This window comes from Raphanus sativus, chromosome 4 (genome assembly GCF_000801105.2).
Source record: "Raphanus sativus cultivar WK10039 chromosome 4, ASM80110v3, whole genome shotgun sequence".
Classification (NCBI taxonomy): Eukaryota; Viridiplantae; Streptophyta; class Magnoliopsida; order Brassicales; family Brassicaceae; genus Raphanus; species Raphanus sativus.
Window position 1 is genome coordinate 34,088,884 of NC_079514.1, and position 21,807 is coordinate 34,110,690.

Genomic DNA, 21,807 nt, shown 5'->3' on the forward strand with positions numbered 1-21,807 from the left:
TGGTTTATGTTCGATTAAGAAAATCTATTATTTAAATTATGAAAAGATATTTGATGCTTAAATCTATTATTTTAGTTAGGAATATATATATATATATATATGTATATATATATATATATAAGCATATTTAAATATATGTTCAATAAATATTTCAGGGGCATTCTAGTGTAAATCTATACTATTAAAAGTACAGTTTTGAGGCACCAGGAAGCGTCCACCTCATCGTTTAATAATAGCTCATTTGTAGGACACGTGGCATGTTTATTAATTAGTAAACTTAAACAATAAATTTCCAAAAAACTTCAGCAATTAAACTTCAGCAATTAAACAATAACATTTCCATAATTTCTTTACACGATTCCATAATTAAAATGTAATATAAATTAAAAAGGCAAATCTGCATTTAAAAAAAACTAAAAAGTCAGTTTACAGATTAAAAATGCAAATACCACATTAAAATGTAAAATAAATTAAAAAGGCAAATATGCATTTAAAAAAAACTACTTTAAAAAATAAAAGGAAAATTTTTAGTTTTGAAAACAAGTAAGTATACAGATAAACAAATATAAATACTACATTAAACATCTATGTTAAAATGTAAAAAAAGATTAAAAAGGCAAATATACATTTAAAAAAACTACTTTAAACAATAAAAGGAAAATATATTCTTTTACATCTAACAGTTCCCTATAAATAATAAAACCCATTGACTCAGCAACATCAACCTCACAGCCATCCAAAAAGACTCGAGAGAACTCCAGCAAAGAGAAAAAAATGCCTTATCTCCAAGTGTTCACCGACATTGTCGACATGATCTTTTCGGTGTGTATTTGTAACTCTCTAAACATTATAAATCTTCGGCTCTAATAATTTATTTAGATAAGATTGATTCTCAGCACTTTTTACACTTTCATTCCCTGACATATATTATTGGCTTTTTGCGAGTCATCAAATATACAGAACATATGCGTCAGCGCACAACTAACGAGCTACCAAGCTTCCATTTGACTACTCATATTCCTTTATCGTCTATGGTATATATACCGGTTCGAGGTTAAAGTTCGCGATGACAGTGGCAATGAAGCAACCTTTGTGATTTTTGACAAAGAAGCACTGAAATTGGTGGTAAGACAGGCGCCTGACGTCATGAATGAGATGAGTGAGGTAAGAACAATCAAAAAGTTAAACAGAGCTTATCATTCAGTCTAACTAACCAAATGTTTATACCATGTAGTCTGGTGAAAACGGTTCAAATGAAGATCCTGGCACTGCAACACCTCAATGTGTCCTAGACATTGTGTGGCGCACGTGCACGTTCCAAGTGAAGGTCAATGACTTCAATTTCAAATCAGCTCGCACGACAGCTACAGTATCCCGCATTGTTGATGCTGATATTCAGAATGGTCAAACTTTGCAAACCAATGATGAGAAGAAGGATGGCAAGCGCCAACGTCTCAACTAGGCTCCCCAGCATTGAAGTTTTTAATTTTAGCTTTCAAAGTTTTTCTTATCACTAATGCTTTGTTTTTTAACCAGAACTAAGATTCTAGCTAAGTTGTTTTGTTTTTCTTCAGAACCAAGATCTCAATTATGTATTAGGTTTTATTAATTATATTATGATATGCTACCTATTTTATGCTATTCTATTGTTTTAGCTTTCCAAGTTTTTTTATCATTAATGCTTTGTTTTTTATGAGAATAAGATTCTAGCCAAGTCTGTTTTTGTTTTTTGATCACGTCAGAATGTATTAGATTTTTAAGTTATGTTATGCTTTGCTAGCTATTTTTAAGTTTCTCAAACAAATATAGATTTCAAATCTAAATAACTTGGCTATTATGCTTCGCAACCTTTCTATATAATCAGTGTTGTAATAATTTGATAAGTACATATTTGGCGTTTTATGGTGCCCATCTGATGGGTCACATGATTAGTTGAATGTGTTAAAGAGTAGCTGCATTAAGATTGCTTACAATGGCAGTAAGAAAATATGCATAAATTGAAGTTTTCTATTAGGATTCTCACATACGTGTTCGTATTTCCAAATGCAATGTGAAAAAATAAAAAATAAAAAATAAAAAATAACTAAATTTTCAATATAAAAAATAGAAAAACTACATCAAACATATATCTGAAATAAATAATAATTAAATATGAAATATAAGAAATACACATATTACATTAACCATCTATCATAATATTAAAATTTAATATAAAAGGAAAACAACTTGAATAAGTAAATATACAATATAAGAAAAAGTAAAAATAAGTAAATATACAATATAAAAATGTAAAAACTACATTACACACCTATCTTAAAATTTTACGGTTTTACATTTTTATTATTTCCAAATGTTTTTGTAAGTAAATATACAATATAAGAAAAATAAGCATACAATATAAAGCCAGAAAATTAGAGTAAGTAAATATACGATATAAGAAAAATAAAAAAATAAGTAAATTAATATACAATTAAGAAAAATAAATATTACATTAAACATCTATTGTAAATAAAATATTATGATTTGATATAAAATGCCAAACAATTAGAATAAGTAAATACACAATATAATAAAAATAAATAATAGTTAAATAAACAATATAAGAAATTGAAAAACTACATTAACATCTATCTGAAAATGTATATTTGTACACTTTTATTATTTTCAAATATTTTATAAGTAAATAAACATTATAAGAAAAACAAGCAGATAATATAAGAAACATAAATACTATATTAAACATACATCATAATATTATCATTTGATATAAAAGCAAGAAAATTAGAATAAGTAAATATATAATATAAGAAAAAATAAACAATAAGTAAATATACAAAATTAAAATTTTACATTAAACTTCTATCGTAAAGAGAAATAGAAATATTACATAAAATATAGTAAAAGTCTCTTTTATACAAAAAATATGTTTGGATAAGTTCACATTTGTGTTACAAAAAAATTATAAGTTCACATGCAAATAGTGAAGAATCAACTTACATGAAATATTTTCCATACGGCTTCATCACTCATAGTTTCTTCATCTCTAGGCATAAGTGTCTTGCAAATTCTCCAGAAAAATGTAAATATGCAAAAAAATATACTCATCATTCAATTTTGCAGTTATAGTGTTTGCAAAGAAAATATAGAGTAGATACTGCATATTGAAAATAAAAATATATTGTTTCTAAACCAGTAAGATAGAGAGAATGGCGAATGAAAATTATGGTTTTTTTACCATGCACATGACTGTTTCCAGTATTTCTCCTTTCAGCTCATCACACAAATGAGCAAGAATCATTCTTTCCTAAGAACAAAAAAAAAACATAACGAGTTACAACTTTCTGGAATGCTGGTAAGTATTATTGAACAATAACTAAGAAACCAAGTCCAGATCTATCATAAGAAAACACACCAGCCATAAACACACACAAGCAATGGTAAGACACAACCAAATCTTTCATCATAAACAATTGCAACACAAAGAGTGATGGACACAACCATCTATCATAAACAAACTTACCATCCATAAACACAGCCGCAATTAATATTACAATTTAAAGAGTATACCATATTGATCTTTAAGATGTACACATAGCAAGATCTTGAAAGCAACAAATAGTGGCGTTGCCAAAACATAATGAAAAGGATCCCACTGCCACAAACCGGAACTTTAAAAGTTACAAAATAACATGATGCTAACAAAGAGCAAAGGTGATAATCACAAAAGATTTTATAGATGGAGCACACATCGAAATCTACCACGAAAAATCACGGCACGAAACTGCTACAAGGGTATAAATATAAAAATGCAAAAAAAACAAAACCAAATGATAATAAAAACTTCTACTTTAGACATCGCTAACACACACAAGGATCCAATTTTTATAGCTGTACATCAACTGATCCATATAATTATCCCATCTTTAGCTATAGAAAAGAGAAGTCAACGCAGCAATTACGAAAAAGAAAGAAAGAAACTGATTACCATGATTGAAAAAGAACATGAACAAGCTTGGGAGTGAGAAGAAGGGTGAAGGAGAAGAGCAAACTATGCGCTGAAACCGATTCTCTACACCAATAGTTCCTTACCCTTAAGTCTTTAATTCAATCAGAGAGAGCCTTTTTGACACATCTCACAATTCAAAATTTGATTGTATGAAATTGGTGATTTTTTAGCGGAAAATTTCAAGAAGCAAACACATAAGAGAAGAGAAAATGATTTGTTATAAAAAAACGGTTTTTCAAGTCATTGACAGAGGGTGACTTTTCATGACAAATGCAAATGATGGCAAGATTAGTTTATGATAATATTATTTTACTTTTTGCATGTGATTGTTTATAAAAGTGAAACAAAAATTCGAAAAACTAAATTACATTTATATTAAGGATACAACTATTAGTTATATGTTTCTTTGTTAAAAATAATCGAAGTGACATAATGTTAGAAACTAAAATAAAACAAACTTTAAAAACATGATTCTATTTTTGATTTGTAATTTGATTTGTAAAATAATAGAGAAACTTGACGTGACAAAAATATAAAATTAATTTACGGACACGATTCATTTCCGTTAACGTGGAGATGAGATTATGATCTGGTTATGTTTTTGGTTATTGACACTTGATTTAGTTAGGTTAATGTGGATAGGAGATTGGGATCCGGTTTATGTTTTTGGTTTTTAATTGACATTTGATTTGGTTAATCTGAAAGCCAATTTTCAAAAACAAAAAAAAATGATAGGAAAAAATATTGTTACTCAAAAGAAAAAAACATATTTAATATCAAATGTTTTGATTATATAATATAAAGTTCCGTTGGAAAATATTTATTAGATCCCATAAAAAAATTGAAATAAAAGTTCAAATATATACAAACTTTCAAAGGTTAAAGTATCACAAATTATACAAACAAAAAAATTCAACTATCACAAAAATGTTTTCATTAATGTAAAATAAAATAATTTCATACTCAAAAAAATTCAAATTATTTATTATGCATACTATAAATATAAAATATTCATAAATTCACAAAATATATAGTTCAGAATACAACATCTAACGAAATAATTATATACAAAATATTTGAAAAATCAAAATTGTCCCGGGCGTAGCCCGGGTTAACCCCTAGTAAATGAAAAAACTAAGGGATATTTCTATCTGATACTTATCTTTCAAAATATAGATATCTAACTAGACTCGGCACATAAAACTAAACCGGTGGTTTCGTTGAACTAAAGTCCAGCTCTGGTTTTTGTATAAAAGTTTTAGCTTTTTTTTTTAGTTTTTAACTGAATTTGTTAATAATTTCTTGGGAAGCACCGTCAACATTAAGACAAAATTGTTCCACGCTAATCTTATCGGAACTATCTCGATTGTTTCCGACGATCGTTTCCTATAATATCCCGAGAAAAAGAATTTCATCAGTAATTTTCTGACAAAATCACGATGATCATTTTGTTTACCGACGCTCAAACTCCGACTAATTGTTAGTCATCGGAAATACCACGGGTTTCATGAATTCCGACAACGTTGCGAGATATTTTTCTGTCGTATATAGATTTATTCTTGTAGTGAATGGATCACAATGTCAGCCCATTAACTAATCCATGTCAGCAATATCACTTACGTATGAAAGAAGGCACAAGACGTTCAAAAGAGTTAACCTAATTGAGGTTCACGGCAGGGTGCACGAGAGCTAAGAAGCCTTCAGAAAGTAGAGAGAACAAGAGAATATCAAAAAGAGAAGAAGACGATCTCCATAGAAAGTGGGAGTTTGAATATCCACCTTTAGTACTCTTTTCTTTGTCTTTGTTATTGTTTCTTTCTAAGGTTTGTATCTGAAACACACAAAGAAAACGCCGGTTTAGAGCGTTGTGTAAATCTTTGATAAGATAGTGGATGTTTGTGGGAAGAAGTTCCCACACCAGATGTATGCTGGCTGGCGGAGGGAAACTTAAATTTTGGCGTCAAAGTTAAGTTACTTTACGTTTTGTGTTCGTCCGTAAAGAATCAATATGATTATGTGTGAATTCTAAGTTAAGATCCTAACACTCTAGTTTGGACTTTTAAGTTGTAAAATTCTACACATTCCATTCCTAAAAGATGGTTGTTCTCGAAAAAAAATTGTTTTAAAAAAATGGTTGTTTTATATTTTCTATGAAAAATTACTAACTTTAAGAAAATTAGTTGGTTTTATTGGATTATTATTGGTTAAAAGTTGTTAAAAATTAAAAACTATAAAAAAGTTTAATTATAGTGATTTAATGCATGGGTGAAAATTATAAAAGGTCTATTTTTAAAAAACAAAGGGAGTAATAAATAATCGGTTCAACGAAGGTAACCTTTTGAAGAGAAGCGACTCAAATTTTCCGTACACTTTTTTCAATGGTACCCTGTTGAGTTCAAATTTTCTTCTGGAGTTTTTCTTTTAACGATTTTATTTTTGTTTTCTTCTTCTCTCTCATTTAGTGTTTGCTTGATTTAGATTTCGTTTCTATCCTTAGAAACTAATCTCTATGTAGATCGAAACGTTATGCGAACTTCTTTTTTGTTTTAACTTAATTAACTTTTTAGTCATCCTCTTCCTTCCAAAAAAAGATATCTGTGATGATTGGTTCGATTGTGGTTTTAAAAATTTAGCTGTATGTAAATTGGTTATAGATGTAAATTTGCTACTGTAAATTTTTTTTTGCAAAGATTTTTGATGTAAATAAATTTGTTGTAGCTGTAAGTTATAGACTGTAGATATTTTAAAATAAAATATGTGAAATATGTAATGTATATATAAAATAATTAACTTTTATCAATTAAAGAATTTATATTAATACTTTTAATAAATTATCAAAGTTTACTTCGATTTAAAATGTGATATGTAAATAATAACGATGTTATTTAAAATATTTAATTAATTTTTAAAGACACCCAAAATTAAATTAAATATTTACAAATGTTTTAATTATGATTATTTAATTTATTTGATATTATAGATAATTTTTTATTTTACAGATTCCACAACCTATAAAAGAAAGCTTTAGGTTTTGTACCTAAAATACATAAGAAAAAATTTTGCTTTATTTTTTTTGCTGTAGCTTTAAAAATAAAACTAAAGCACGATTGGTAAAAAATTATAGAAACTTAATGTAGAATTTAACTACTAAAAATAAAGCTATAACTTGATTGGTAAAGTTTAGTAATTTAAAAATAAATAAAACTAAAGTAAGGAGATAAAATCCAACCAATCACCTGAAATACATAGAATTGGAATAAGCCCGATACACACAAATATAACAAAAAATATCAAAGTTCTAAAAGACATGACATTTTATTTGTTTCTGTTGGCAACAAAATTAGTAAAAACTACTAAAGGAACCACTTTAAAGGAGCCATTTTTTCAAGGGTTTAGTAAGAAAGGAGCCACTTTTTTCTTACTAAACCCTTGAAGATGTTGATGTGCATCTTTCGTCAATATCTTAACGAATTCTTTAGACTTCTCCAAACCAATCAGCTTGGGTTACGTCAGCTCTCCGACGAGCTGATCTTTCCTGGCGGTTTTTCAAAAGAAGGCTGGAAGAAGCGGCCTAGCCTCTCGGCTTGAGATTCTGAAGGAAGAAGGTTAGAGAGAGAACGAGGAGTGATAGATAGAGAAAGAGAATTTGAGATTCCATTTCATCAAAACCAAACATCTCTCTAGCTAGCTCGGGCTGTTTCGTTTGTTTAATATATAGCGATATTATATGTCTGACCGATGATGAAGTGGCAATTGGCATATATTAACGGCAAGGCTTTTTGTGGGATCATGGTTTATCTAGGCCGTATTGATGGTTTATGATACCTGCCCGTAACGAGTTGTTATTGCTTGATAGAGAAGTAAGGGCATCTCCATCCCGACTCCATTTTTTACTCTAAAATGGAGTAAAAGTGAATATGGAGTAAAAAATGCTCCAACCCAACTTCATATCTCACTCCATTTTGAAGTTTACTCCATAAATGGAGTAATCTATTTTTTGTTTGTTCATGATTCCATTATGGAGTGAAAAATGGAGTTGGATTGGAGCAATTTTACTCCATATTCACTTTTACTCCATTTTGGAGGAAAAATAGAGTTTTACATTGGAGATACTCTAAGACGTGTGATCTCATATCATTAATTACGTAAAATAAAAATGACATGTTACCAAACTCTAAAACAAAGAATACCATGTGGCTTAATCTATTATTCAATTTTACTAGATCTTAATTTATATCATTTATAAATTACATAATTTTAATTTTCTCTCATAATTTTTTTTATAAAATTTATAAATTATTTTAATATGATAAAAAATGAAATACATTGATTAAGTATTTTTCAAAAAATTAAATATTTTCGGGAAACTTAATATATATGTTTAGCGGGAAACTAAAATATTTTATAGAAATTATAAGTTTTCAATATTTTCAACTTAGAAGACTTGAAGTCTTCTAGTAAAAAAACACAAGAAGATTTCCTAAAAATCTTCTAACTGATAAAATATTATTCACCAGAAGATTTATTAGAAGTCGTCTAAACCTTAAATATAAACCGTAAATACAAATAACTAAATAAATAGAAACAAACACTTTGTAAACTTAAAAATATTTATTATACACAAAGCTAAACACATATCAGCTAAATTATAATTTTTCCAGAAAAAATGTTAAGCTTCTAAAACCTAACCCTAAACATACAAATAATACTACAACATATATTACCAAATCATAAACCAAAGAATACCATGACTTGTTACATTCACTCATCTATGTTGAAAATAATTCAATTTTACTAGATCTTAATTTATATCATTTACAAATGTTTATAATTACATGACTTCAGTTTTTTCTAGTAAAATTGTCTTTTTATAAAATTTATAAATTATTTTTATTTTTTACTATATGAAAAAGAAAACCTACAAAACCACATAAAACTTTCACATGTTATATTCTTAAAACTCTATTCTGTTTTTTTTTGGTTATAAGAGGCATGATTGTAATTTTACTAGCCTTTTAGATTAATTTTATATTTGATTGAAGTTGAGATATATTTTTACCTTTAAAATCAATTTTAAGTCATTTTTGGAACATTTTCCTATATTTAAAAAACTGAAAAGATGATATTAGTTAATTTTGACAACACTGTTTCCACTGATTTCATTTGTTGATTTTTTACATATTTTCTATTTTTTTTAACTAAAAAATTTTGTTCGACTGTCAGACCATTTATTCACTTGAGGGATTTATATTAAAATTTTAAGCAATGGGTTTTTAACGATTGTTTTTACTAAAACCTAATGATAGTTAATTCTACACTCAAGAATAAATTTGAAAAAGGCGGAGAATTAAAATAGTTTTCTTCATTATTAAAAAAGACATATAACATGGATAATCCAATCCACACAATTTTAGCTACTATAGCGTACACTTCAAACCATCATTATAGGAAACAATAAAAATATTACATTCACTTATTCAGTTTCCCTCTTTGTTTGGAAACAAACATAACTTTGGATTTAGTTACCAGATCCTGATCCAGCCCTAGAACCGGCAAAAGAACCAGCAGACGATCCAGCCGAGCCACCTGAACCACCAGAACTTGAACTCGAAGATGAGCTTGAGCTCGATGATGAACTAGACCGCGAGCCTGAACCAGCCCCAGCCCCAGCACCAGATCCTGAGCCACCACCAAGACCAATTCCCAACCCAACACCCAGTCCAATCCCCAAGTCCTTTCTTGCAACCCGACTCTCGGTTATTATAAGTAAACCCGAAATAACCAATAAACTGAGAAGAATCATACCATGGAGCCTAGCCATTTTGAAATATTCTATTTAGTTAAGAATTATCGTTTATGTCTCTTTTTATGGTTTGTTGGATAGAAGAGGGTATTGTGTTAGCGTATTTATAGAAGCTTTGTGAGGGAGTGAGCGCTGAAGTGGATGCCACTAAGTTCAAATGTTAGACCAACTTGCTTCGGTCCTATTCTTAAATCATTGACTTGTTCACTCACACAAGGAATAATTATTCGAATATTAGACAAATAAAAAAATAATCGTATTTTGAACATTTTTTGGTTAAAGGTTTATTTTTTGTGTCTTCAAAAATATAATATTTAGTGTAAATGCTCTTATATTGTTAATTTAAGAGAACGAAATTTTATCACGCTAATCTTTCATTCAATCGATGTATATTATTGGTATGGTAATAGTTGCTCGTTTCATGCAATTAATAGTACGTACTTATTGGACGCATTGTGATCATGTCAATAATTCGCTTAAATGGAACAGGTTATTAGTGCATATTAACTATAGACCCATGTGAAGTTTAGTGTGAATTGTAATCATTTTATAGAAATTTATTTGCGGCTACCGTCCCACTAACAACGATCAGTGGAGGTGTGGTAGTGGATTTTACTCTGTGAAATCAATCACTGATATAAGAAAAAGTCAATAACTAGTTCCTCAATCTCATTTGTAACGTGTGCTTGAATCAAAAGCATGAACATATGATATATCTATATATTTTGCTTATCGTTCGCAGGAGAGATGAGTATTTTATCCCCAGCTATTATAAATGGACAGTTTTATTACAAAACTAGTGGTTGGCCGGCGCTACGCGCCGGAATTCGGATAAAAATTCAAATTTGGTTGTTTATATATTTTAATCTATTTTGTTGAATGTTTTGAATTTAATTTTAATTTTACAAATTTACTGTTCCGGTTTTTAGAGTTTATCCAATTGGATTGTAATTTTAAAATTTCAAGAATGAGACTTTGTAGAGATTGAAAATGTGAATGTTGAAGCTACAATTATAAATTTAAAGTAATTATTTGTAGAGTTTAACCAAACAATGTTTTTCTATATCAATTGATTTATAGGATTGATTTTCCTATTTTATTAGAATTTTTGCTATAGCGTATTTTCTTAGATTTATAGGATATATTTTCTTACACTATCAGGAGAAGCTTAAATTCCATTAATGAAAATCTGAAAGTAAAACATTTAAACTTCAGCTTAAATATAAAATGAAAACAAAATAACAATACCACGAACCTTATTTCTACACATTACCAAACCACAACACATAATCACCATCATGCCGTTTCATGACGGTAAAGCCTTAGAAAGTAACAGTGGTTACATGCATATGTTCTATATATTACAGACTTTATTTGACTTTTAATTTATTTTACTTTTAACTTTAGTTATGCATACGATGAGATAACATCATCAATAATCCACATATCTAGACTCGTCCAGCTGACTTGGCTGCTCCGCCGTGGTACCGTCCAGTTCAAGGAAAGACTCCAAGCTCGATATCTGCTGCAAAAGATCATAACCAGACTCAAACCCGTAACTCGGATTCTGAAACTCGTAACCACTCCCAAACCCAAAGCAACTCAACCGGCGAACTCGGGTGAGTCAACTCGCTCTGAGAGTGTACACAGAGCTTTTTCGCCGGAGGCAGATCGTCTGATGTCAGCAGAGAAGGATGAAGGAGATCTGGGAAGTTGAGCTTGGCTTTTTCGCCGCGGATACGCTTAGCCGCCACGTCATAAGCCATGGCGGCTTCCTCCGCCGTGTTGAACGTCCCGAGCTAGACTCTGGTGCCTTTACTGGATCTCGTATCTCTGACGCCCATTTCCCCATGGACGCTTGCGTATCCCTCCGTAAACGTTCTTCCTCCTCCCTTTCTCCGTAGGTGGCTCATTCTTCTTTTTCTCCACGGCCTCCGCTTTTAACGCCACTTCTATAGTTTAAAGGTGCAAAATTACATACAGCCATTGTAACTAAATAATTATTTTAAAGAATCTCTAATCATCGTTAGTCATGCAAAAGAATTTCTAATTTAAATTATTTGACGTTTTGAGATCGGAAATTACTTGTTTTCAAATATGGGTAGAAGGTCTGATATTTAGAGTTGGAGATTCAGACGGTTTTAGTGGAAACGAAGAAGCAAATAGCAATTTTAAAGAAAGGGGTTGATTACTCAAAGGAAAATTTCAGAATTAATGCCGGATTAAAGTAGTTGTGAGACGTTTACGTTTCGTCTGTGAAGTTTATGTTTCGTCTGTGAAGATGCGCGAGTGGAAAAGAGAGAAAAGAAAGAAGCTGTGTTCTCTGCTCGACACGTGTCGTGATTTGGGCATATGAGAGGTGACGTGGCTGACTGTGGAGAGTTTCATATCAATTTTATTAATATAGATATTATTCTACAACTAATTAATGGTTGACTATTTGTCATTTTCAATTTCTGTAAGTCCACTATTAGTTGGAGAATAATTATGTGCGAGCAATAGTTGAATATTAAAACTGCTGATTTCAAATACTTAAGGAATAAAACGTATATTTTCTCTCACTAGACACTAATTTTAAAAAGCTAAATTTTAATAATATTCTTAATAAACTAAAATATTATAGATAGTGTATATTTTAATTTATTTAATTTTAAATACTTTAACATTATTATTTTTATTATAATGTTTAAAACCACATAAAAGCTACCAAATTATATATATATATACACATAAATGTGTTTGTGTCAATATAAACTTGATGTGTCAAAAATATGAACATGATTTCAGAAAACAAAAATAACTTAGATATTTGTTTTAACAATAAAATGATATTTCAAGAATATTTAAAATATTATCTCCATTAATAAAAAATATAAAAGCAGATAAAGTATGTTAATATAAATCTACTTTTCATCAAATAATTAAAATGACACAAAATATTCTTAATAATATATATCGACCATATATATTTTATCAAAAGTAATTTATGTTGCAAGTAACTTTAAAACAAATAACCAATCTGGATACTAAATTTAAAAATTGTGATTGTCAATTGATTCGAATGGAACCTGTAAACTTTTTTATTTTTTTTCTGAACTTGTAAACTTGTACAAATAAATAAGCAATCTGGATATGAAAAGTGTAATCAAACTTATCTGAATCATTATATTCAAAATTAAATAATCTCATATTTTCATTTAGATCTATTTCTGTATATATATATATATATAGGTTCGAGAAGATGTTGTTACATCATCCATGGAGCATAAGAATAGTGATTCAGAGTTATCATCATGTCCATATAATATTTCTGAAGAGTACTATGTGTTTTTCTGTAAAAAGAAAATAAATTATATACGGCAAAAACTCTATAAATTAATAATGTTGATTATTTTATTAGTTTACAAAAATATTTTTAGATCTTTATATTTTAAGATATAATTTTATCTAAATAAAAATATATTTGATTTTGGTGTATATATACTGATTATGTTTTTGAAATTCGACATTTGTATTAGTTTTATTATATCATTTGATGTATATAAAATATATTTCATAGAATCTTAATGTAGTTTTAGATATAATTTTACTAAATCTCATCAAAATATGTTAAGTATTAAAAATATAAAAATAATTATATCGTGAATATAAAATAAACAATATATTGATTGGTTTATTTTTATATAAAATGTGTCTAAATATAAATGATTAATTTTAATGGGAACATATATTTACATAGGATGTTCTAATAATTTATTATTTTATCATTTTATCAATTTGTGTTATATTTTGAAATATCTTAAATTAAAACTATAGAAATTTTTAATACGGTGTTTTTTTTAACACAATTTTTAATTACAGTGTTTATTGTATGATTTTTACATGTACAACTGTTTACATGACCCAGTTATATTATTGGGTCTTCATATATACAAGGCCCAAATTAACTGCCAAGAGGATGAACTATTGAAACAAACACGATTCCCCCAAACCGTAAAGAAGATAATCAAAAAAATGAGGAATGTGATGATTCATCGTGGAGGAGTCTTCTTCTTCTGCGCAAAACCACTCTCTATCCTCCCCTCCCTCCTCACTCCTCCCCACCTCCGTCTCTGCTACTCCTCCTCCGCCGCCGCAGCAGCAGCTTCATCTCCGAATCGAGCGATTCACTGCATGGCCAACGATTCACCACTCTCTCAGCCTTTAACCGGCGGAGATGGCTCCGTCTCCGTCCCTCCGACTCCTTCCGCTTCGTCCGCCATCGATTTCCTCTCCCTCTGCTCTCGCCTCAAGGTAATGCAACCGAATGATCCGCCTATTGTTGTTGTCCACTAAGATCCGGTGGTCTCAGTGATGTCTTCTCTCGTTCATAGAATTGATTTCAATTATCAGTGTATGATCATGCATGCTTATGTGGATATTTGGTATTAAGACGAATCTTTGAGTTTTTGTATACGCATGGCTGCTTAGTTTCAAATCTCTGTGAAGCTTACCTGAGTTTGTTTCCTGCATCCATGTATATAGTTTTGATTACTTTTGGTTTTAATCTATGATGAATCTTGTGTGAGGGCTGCATACTCTTTTGATGTTCTTGTTGGTGGATTGTATTGTAATCTGTAGTTGGTTTGTGAAATGAAAGATTTCAAGCTATGTAAAAGCTTTGATGTTCTCTTTGATTATATGTGAAGTTTCATCTTCTTTGTGTTGAAAATAGACAACTCCAAGAGCTGGATGGGGTAAAAGAGATGTTAAGAATCCAGAATCAATAGCTGATCACATGTACCGGATGGGTCTTATGGCGCTTATCGCTTCAGATATTCCTGGTGTAAACAGAGACAAGTAAGTTTTCTTGGTTGCTTCTCTATCTATCTTCAAGTTTAAAAACTATTCTTTTGAGCTTTCCATGCTGTCTTTCTTTCAGATGCATTAAAATGGCAATTGTTCATGACATTGCAGAAGGTTACTACTTTCCACTTATAGATATAGTCACCATTTTTTTCTCAGTCATAATATCTCAAATTCGTATGATTGTTGTTGGGCAGCCATTGTAGGAGACATTACACCTTCTTGTGGGGTCTCTAAAGAAGAGAAAAATCGAAGAGAAAGTGAAGCACTTGAACACATGTGCAAGCTTTTGGGTGGAGGAGAAAGAGGTTGGCTTCTCTTCCCCCATTCTGAGACTACATTTACATTTTCCAATGATCTTGTAGTCATTTGTATAGCACTTGCGGCCTGCTTATAAGAATGTATATATATGGTGATTGCAGCTGAAGAAATAGCTGAGCTATGGAGAGAATATGAAGCAAACGCGTCACCAGAAGCCAAAGTTGTTAAAGATTTCGATAAGCTCGAGTTGATACTACAAGCTTTGGAATATGAACAAGGTAATGTAATGACCTCAAGAAAAAAAAATGGTTTGATGATTCCTAATTTGACAATATTCAGAAACTAAAACTCTTTTTTCTCTGCTTGTTTTGTGTAGAGCAAGGTAAAGATCTAGAAGAGTTTTTCGAATCAACCGCAGGTAAATGTAGTTCATATACATTATCCAGAGTACATGTATGGTTGAAGGCTTGAAAACTTGTTGCTGTCTAATACAGGGAAGTTCCAGACAGATATAGGCAAAGCTTGGGCGTTGGAGATTGCTTCAAGAAGAAGAAAGCCACAACATTAGTTAGTTCTCACTTGAGCTAAAATACTCTCTTCCTTTCAACTTTAAATCATTTCAAGATATTTTGATGTGGAACTGTGGATCTACAATACTTATGTAGTCTACATTCTTTGAGGTAGAAATCCGAATCCAACCCGACCCAATAAGTCAGTTCAGATTACATTTGGTTCCTCTGAGAAACCCAAATGGAGTCCATGTTGTCAGGTTCGGATTATACATGAGAAGAGAACCAAACTTAGAACTGAACATATCCGAATATAATATCTAGTGTAATGGTGTAGTGTCGCTTATGCTTTTGTCGAGTTGAGGTGGACAATGAACTCGAAATCCAAATCTTCATTGTTTAGTTTTGGGTTTAATAAATTCTTTTGGATTCAAACTAAACTCAGTATTCAGATCTAGAAGGGAACTTTAACAAGTTACCACTTACCAGAATCCAATCGAAATTCTGAATTGAATCTGATCCGAAAATATAAAGTCGAAGAGGTATAGGTTCTAAAACGCGCCCGCGGAGTTCGATTAAGCGGCGGTGCAACGCTCGGCGGTGGTTCACCGTGGCGATTTCAACCTCCGCGGCCAAGAAATCGGATTGATTAAAAAAGTCATTATTTTTGAAGTTTTAAGTGTACAAATCGCATTCTGAAAGGTATATCTATGAGTTTGATGCATAAACAACAAGAAAAGCTCAAAAAATGTTTGGATTTTGACAAGTTTGTCTTGACGGCGGAAAAAAAATTTACAGTAAACCCTAAAAAAAACACGAGCAAGAAGGTGACATAATTACAGTTATACCACTCACTTAAAAATCGCTTAAAAATAACTTAAAATGTGTCTAGTGGGCTTCGAACCCAACTTCGGATACACTGACACAAGCACATTAACCAACGGACCATATTACTTTTAATTGTTTCCTCCCATATCTTTATATATCTAGACACATAATTATTTTAAACTTAAAATAATAATTAAAATTACTCCCCGATTAAACTACGATTAATCTCCGAGTTAATGACAAATCGCTAGGCACGGACCGGCCGCCCAACTCGCGCCTAGCGTAGTTTCGAACACTCGGAATCCAAATTCCTAGAAATGGTAAATTCTAGTCAGGCCTTTCTTACTGCAGACGTTATAAGTAATTGGGTCCACGATGAAGAAAATAGAGCCCATAAGGCCCAGTGCGACTTTCATCAGATAAAAAGTTAAAAACCCTAACCGCCATTATCTACGTTGCCATATCATGATGACGTCATCATCTCCTTCTTCTCGAAACCAAGTTCTCTAGTCTACTCTCTCTCTCACGGAAAAAAGGAAAGAGAGACCCTCCTTTGATAGAAATAAGCTGACTGAGTAATGACATCATCTCGCCGTCTTCTTCCTCTCGGTGCATCGCTCACTGTAAATCTCTCTCCCTCTCTCTCCCTCCTCGAACACTCATCATTTCTATTTACTATTCACTAACCAATTGATGACGATCGAGTCTCGTCCTCGTCGTTGCAGAGAGGGAGATTCTCTTCTTATAATCAAATCCGAAACGGTGAGTTCTTCTTCAAATCGCATTTTCTCGATCGCGAGGTGAATTAAATGATCATTCGAAATCTCAGGGTTTGGTTTCCGAGGACTCGCTACCATCAAATCGACGGACCCGGCGCTAGCCAACCTAGCTGAGAAATGCGCCGTTGCAATCCCGGAATTTTCTTCATCAGACGACGACGACATCTCCAAGATCCGTCACGAGTTCGAGCTGGCGAAACAGAGGTTCATCAACATCCCCGAAGCCCTAAGCAGCATGCCTAAGATGAATCCTCAAGGTGTTGAACATTGACTTAACCTCAACATCTTTTTATTGATTCTCAAATATTGATATTAGTTGATCCATACTTGGTTAGGGATATATGTTAACAAGAATCTCAGATTGGATAACATACAAGTTTACGGATTCGATTATGACTACACCTTGGCGCATTACTCCTCTGACTTGCAGAGTTTGATCTACGATCTCGCCAAGCAGCACATGGTCAATGAGGTGATAATCTTGTATGAAAACTTTTCTTTTCTTTTATAGAGTATTGAAATCTTGAATCTTGCAGTTCAGATATCCTGAGGGTTGTATGAAGTTTAAGTACGATCCTACTTTCCCCATCCGAGGACTCTACTATGACAAACAGAAAGGATGTCTCATGAAACTCGACTTCTTTGGTTCGATCGAGCCAGATGGGTGTTACTTTGGTCGTCGTAAGGTATTTTGCTATAATCAAATTCTTTTCCTTTTTTTGAATGGGATGAAAGGATTTGATGATCCCTCTGCATTTTGCAGCTTAGTAGGAAGGAGCTAGAGAATATGTACGGGACAAGACACATGGGTCGTGAGCAGGCGAGAGTTTTGGTGGGATTGATGGACTTCTTCTGTTTCAGCGAGGTCAGTTTCCATCATTAAGGAGCTGTGGTGTGTTCATCTCTGATTGCATTTTTTTTTGTTTTCAGGCATGTCTTATTGCAGACATGGTGCAATACTTTGTTGACGCCAAGCTTGAGTTTGATGCATCTTACATCTACAATGATGTGAATCGCGCTATTCAACATGTCCATAGAAGTGGTTTGGTCCATAGAGGAATTCTTGCTGATCCTACCAGATACTTGCTTAAAAACGCAAGTGCATGTCTTTAAACCTGCTTTTCAGCTAAGAATACATTTTTTTTTTGCTTTGAATGATATTTTTCTGAACATCAAGTTACTTTTCAGGGTCAGCTACTACGTTTCCTGAGAAGCCTTAAAGATAAAGGGAAGAAGCTTTTTTTGATGACCAACTCTCCCTACCATTTTGTCGATGGTGGAATGCGCTATCTGATGGAGGTGATTCACATTATTCATTTAGCCTTTCAAATGTTTTTTTTTCAATTGAAAATGGATCATAATCTCTATATGTTTGTGCTCCGTTTTTCATTAGGAATCTTTTGGCCTCAGAGACTCATGGCGGGACCTTTTCGATGTTGTGATTGCTAAAGCAAATAAACCAGACTTTTACACATCTGAGCACCCTTTCCGGTTTGTGTTTATTCACTCCTGAATTCTCTCTCACAGAAACTAAGATATGTTATGAAGCTACGCTTTTGCTATGTTCCTGTCGGTTTAAGCACTTGTATGTAATGCCCTTACAGTTGCTATGATGCGGAGAGGGATACTTTGGCGTTTACAAAAGTGGATTCATTTCACCCAGATAAAATATACTACCATGGTTGCCTTAAATCGTTCCTTCAAATCACGAAGTGGCGTGGCCCCGAGGTAGGCTTTAAACCAAGGTGATATTATTCCAATTTTAAGCTTCGGAATGCATTTAAAGAGGACTACAACATGTTCTCTTCATAGGTTATTTATTTTGGAGATCACTTATTTAGTGACTTGAGAGGTCCTTCAAAGGCTGGTTGGCGAACTGTTGCCATAATTCACGAGCTTGAGGTTAGTTTACCATACTTGATGATAGCCTTTAGCTTATTGTATTCTCTAAAAGATCTTAACATTGAACTCTCTTGACACTTGTTGGATCAGCGCGAGATACAGATACAAAATGAAGATGGCTACCGGTTTGAGCAGGTATATCCTTAGCTTTCTCTTCTTCTTTGTTGTCTTTCAGAATTAGCTTTCTACCACAAGTAATTACTTGAGATGCAGTATAAGTTAGAACGTAGGTTTTATATTTAAAAGCAGAGACATGTCTATTGGTTACCTATTTTTACAAGACAATGCTTCTGCTTAAATTCAGGCAAAATTCAATATTATCCAAGAACTGCTCGGTAAATTTCATGCGAGTGTATCAAACAATGAGAGAAGTGAGGCATGCCAATCTCTCTTGGATGAGCTGAACATGGCGAGACAGAAAGCACGAGAGGCGATGAAACAAATGTTCAACAGATCGTTCGGAGCTACATTTGTGACAGACACTGGTCAAGAATCAGCATTCTCTTATCACATCCACCAATACGCAGACGTTTACACCAGCAAGCCTGAGAACTTTATGTTCTACAGGCCCGAAGCTTGGCTTCACGTGCCTTACGATATCAAGATCATGCCACATCATGTCAAGGTATGCAAAAGCAAGAGCCACATTTTGAGTTGTTATTGATGGATTCTACTTGCCAACTTTAGATTAACCGAAACCAAACCAATTCTTTCAGGTGGCTTCAAGCCTTTTCAACACCTGAGAATAAGTTTCAGCCTTGTATGAAGAGTTGCAAATCGATGAAGAATCGATTAAGAAAGAAACTTTTAGGTTTTCCAAGTGGCAGAGGACAGCAAAAAGGGTTTACTAATTAGATCTCGGATTCCTGTTCCTGCCTTTGCTAATGATTCTTGTGTCAAATTATTAGATCATTCGTTTGCATAACATTAAGGTGGCAAACACTTGAAAATAAAGGAAGCTATGATAACGGAATCTATTCTTGATTTTTTTTTTGGATTTTTGATTTTTTGGTGAAATAAAAATTGATATTAAATATGATGAGGCTATATACAGAAAGAATCATATGAATATGAGCATAGATCGATGTCTGAAACACCAAGCACAGTGGTTAAGAGATCAGGGTCAGACTCCGCTTAGAGAAGATCACCTCAACAGCCATCCAAATGATAAAAGTAGGAGCAAGCAAAGAAAAGTAGGAACATGGAAAGAACGAGTGATCTTTGCTTTCAATCGGTCCTGCACAGGATAGGCAAGCATGTGTTAAACCCCAATTTGGTATTCGAGAACATGTTGCAAGTCTATCCCGAACAGCCAGCCAAGCTATAAAGGCAAAGCGACGGACGGACACCTTGGGCAAACCAAGTAACTTTACCCCCACCTCCCTTCCTTATGAACCCTCAGCTGTTCCCAAGCTCTTGAGGATGAAAAACAGCTACAGTGGTCAACCGAATTGTTCAGTTTGATTAAGCAAACAAGACTAGTATTAAAACATTAATAACAACAGGTTAAAATTAGTTAAATATTTACTATATTAATATAAAAGTAATATAGTCAACATAATACTGGCTAATTGTAGTCAATTATCTTCATGATACTAGCTAATTGTAGTCAATTATCTTTTTGATTTAGAGTGTTATTAGATATTCTATAGTAAATGGGAGAAAAATAATTAGGTCAAAAAGAGAGAAAATAATAATGGGAAAGAGAAGAAACTAGAGTAAATATGTTGACCTTATATATGAAAAAGTAAAGTTGTGTGTATGTTTTACGCTATCTAAATAGTAATTGGAGAAAAATACATAAATAATTTTTTTTTATTGACAAACTTGTTAACTCTAGAAGTGCTTTACAGTCATTACCTTAGTTTAACAAACCCCCATGGTACTAGGTGGTACATTTTTATAGTGTGATATTTTGTTTCCGTATTTGGGACACTAGCATGTGAAATAAAAGTTTTTTATTACTATTAGTTTCGTAAATCTCTTAAACATGTGTTTGAGTCTCTCCAATAAGAAATCCATCTCTCAGCTTCCATCACCTCTTTTTTGGTGATGAACCAATGCACATGTTCTAAGTTAAAGTTACTCTAGTCAACCAACTTAATTCTTTTTTTTTAACTATAGGTTTTCTAAAGATTTTTTAGGTCCAAAAACTAATCCATGAGATTCACGATACTCCGCGTATTCTTATTATTTAAAGCAGTCCAGGTGACCAAAGAAACTCGAACCCAAGACGGTACTCACAGCCGTGAGTCCTTTATCATTAGACCAAAACAACTTGCAAGATATAATAAAGCACTTGCAGAATAACTACTATGCGATTCTAATAGTCAAAAACATATAGGATATGTAAAGTTTTTTATTACTATTAGTTGCGTTGTGATGCAAGTAGAAACGTTACCATTCAAAATCTAAATTTTATATTTGTTGTTTTTTCTTAAAATTGATGTTTTAGATTTTATAAAAAATCTCCCCAAACGATTTTAAAACATTTTTGACCAAAAGAACATAAAACGGGAAAATTACTAAAAAAATCATTAAAAGGTGACAAGTATACCTTAGGGATATGAATGTTTTTTACCTCGACTAAAATTAATACTAATATAATATAATATATAAATGATATAACTCTATTAAGAAACAAATAAAAATTAAATAAATGAAAAACTGAAAGTATTGACTAAAAGATGTTTTCTCTTAATTTACGTGAAAATATCTTTTAAAATTAATTATTCATATACATAGAGAATATTAGATTGTTTTCTTCTAAAACGGGAATATTAGATTGTTTTACGTGAAAAGGATTGGTATGTGATAATAGGCTCCTTTTTTTAGCTCTGCCTATTCTGGGAGATTAATTTAAGGTCAAGCATT

The 21,807-nt window shown here is 31.9% G+C and overlaps 3 protein-coding genes and 1 pseudogene across 3 annotated transcripts; 2 read left to right on the plus strand and 2 right to left on the minus strand.

Annotated features, from left to right (window-relative positions):
* Positions 1–9,351: 9,351 nt before the first annotated feature.
* LOC108852551 (uncharacterized) lies at positions 9,352–9,892 on the minus strand. Its single transcript, XM_018626053.2, has one exon. It carries the CDS (start codon positions 9,825–9,827, stop codon positions 9,525–9,527), a length of 303 nt encoding a protein of 100 aa, XP_018481555.1. The 5' UTR covers positions 9,828–9,892; the 3' UTR covers positions 9,352–9,524.
* Positions 9,893–11,216: 1,324 nt separating this feature from the next.
* Positions 11,217–13,318, minus strand: LOC108850785 (ethylene-responsive transcription factor RAP2-3-like; annotated as a pseudogene).
* A 478-nt stretch (positions 13,319–13,796) lies between these two features.
* LOC108852023 (uncharacterized) lies at positions 13,797–15,640 on the plus strand. The gene is made up of 7 exons (XM_018625508.2): positions 13,797–14,102; positions 14,524–14,648; positions 14,731–14,768; positions 14,852–14,962; positions 15,077–15,193; positions 15,292–15,333; positions 15,410–15,640. Exons 1-7 carry the CDS (start codon positions 13,824–13,826, stop codon positions 15,481–15,483), a joined length of 786 nt encoding a protein of 261 aa, XP_018481010.1. The 5' UTR covers positions 13,797–13,823; the 3' UTR covers positions 15,484–15,640.
* A 1,057-nt stretch (positions 15,641–16,697) lies between these two features.
* On the plus strand, positions 16,698–19,908 carry LOC108848851 (uncharacterized). The gene is made up of 14 exons (XM_018622305.2): positions 16,698–16,875; positions 16,978–17,014; positions 17,082–17,288; positions 17,367–17,503; positions 17,568–17,717; positions 17,795–17,896; positions 17,962–18,126; positions 18,220–18,330; positions 18,425–18,522; positions 18,636–18,759; positions 18,844–18,933; positions 19,024–19,068; positions 19,238–19,558; positions 19,650–19,908. The coding sequence occupies exons 1-14, from the start codon at positions 16,831–16,833 to the stop codon at positions 19,674–19,676; spliced, it is 1,659 nt and encodes a 552-aa protein (XP_018477807.2). The 5' UTR covers positions 16,698–16,830; the 3' UTR covers positions 19,677–19,908.
* The last annotated feature ends 1,899 nt before the right edge of the window (positions 19,909–21,807 follow it).

Excerpts from the sequence above, each read along its gene's own strand:
- LOC108852023 (XM_018625508.2), top strand. The coding sequence starts at position 13,824 with ATGAGGAATGTGATGATTCATCGTGGAGGAGTCTTCTTCTTCTGCGCA. Across the intron at positions 14,103-14,523 it reads CCCTCTGCTCTCGCCTCAAG|ACAACTCCAAGAGCTGGATG; the intron begins GTAATGCAACCG and ends TGTTGAAAATAG. Across the intron at positions 15,194-15,291 it reads AGCTTTGGAATATGAACAAG|AGCAAGGTAAAGATCTAGAA; the intron begins GTAATGTAATGA and ends TGTTTTGTGTAG.
- LOC108852551 (XM_018626053.2), bottom strand. The coding sequence starts at position 9,827 with ATGGCTAGGCTCCATGGTATGATTCTTCTCAGTTTATTGGTTATTTCG.
- LOC108848851 (XM_018622305.2), top strand. The coding sequence starts at position 16,831 with ATGACATCATCTCGCCGTCTTCTTCCTCTCGGTGCATCGCTCACT. Across the intron at positions 17,718-17,794 it reads GTTACTTTGGTCGTCGTAAG|CTTAGTAGGAAGGAGCTAGA; the intron begins GTATTTTGCTAT and ends TGCATTTTGCAG. Across the intron at positions 18,523-18,635 it reads ACATCTGAGCACCCTTTCCG|TTGCTATGATGCGGAGAGGG; the intron begins GTTTGTGTTTAT and ends ATGCCCTTACAG.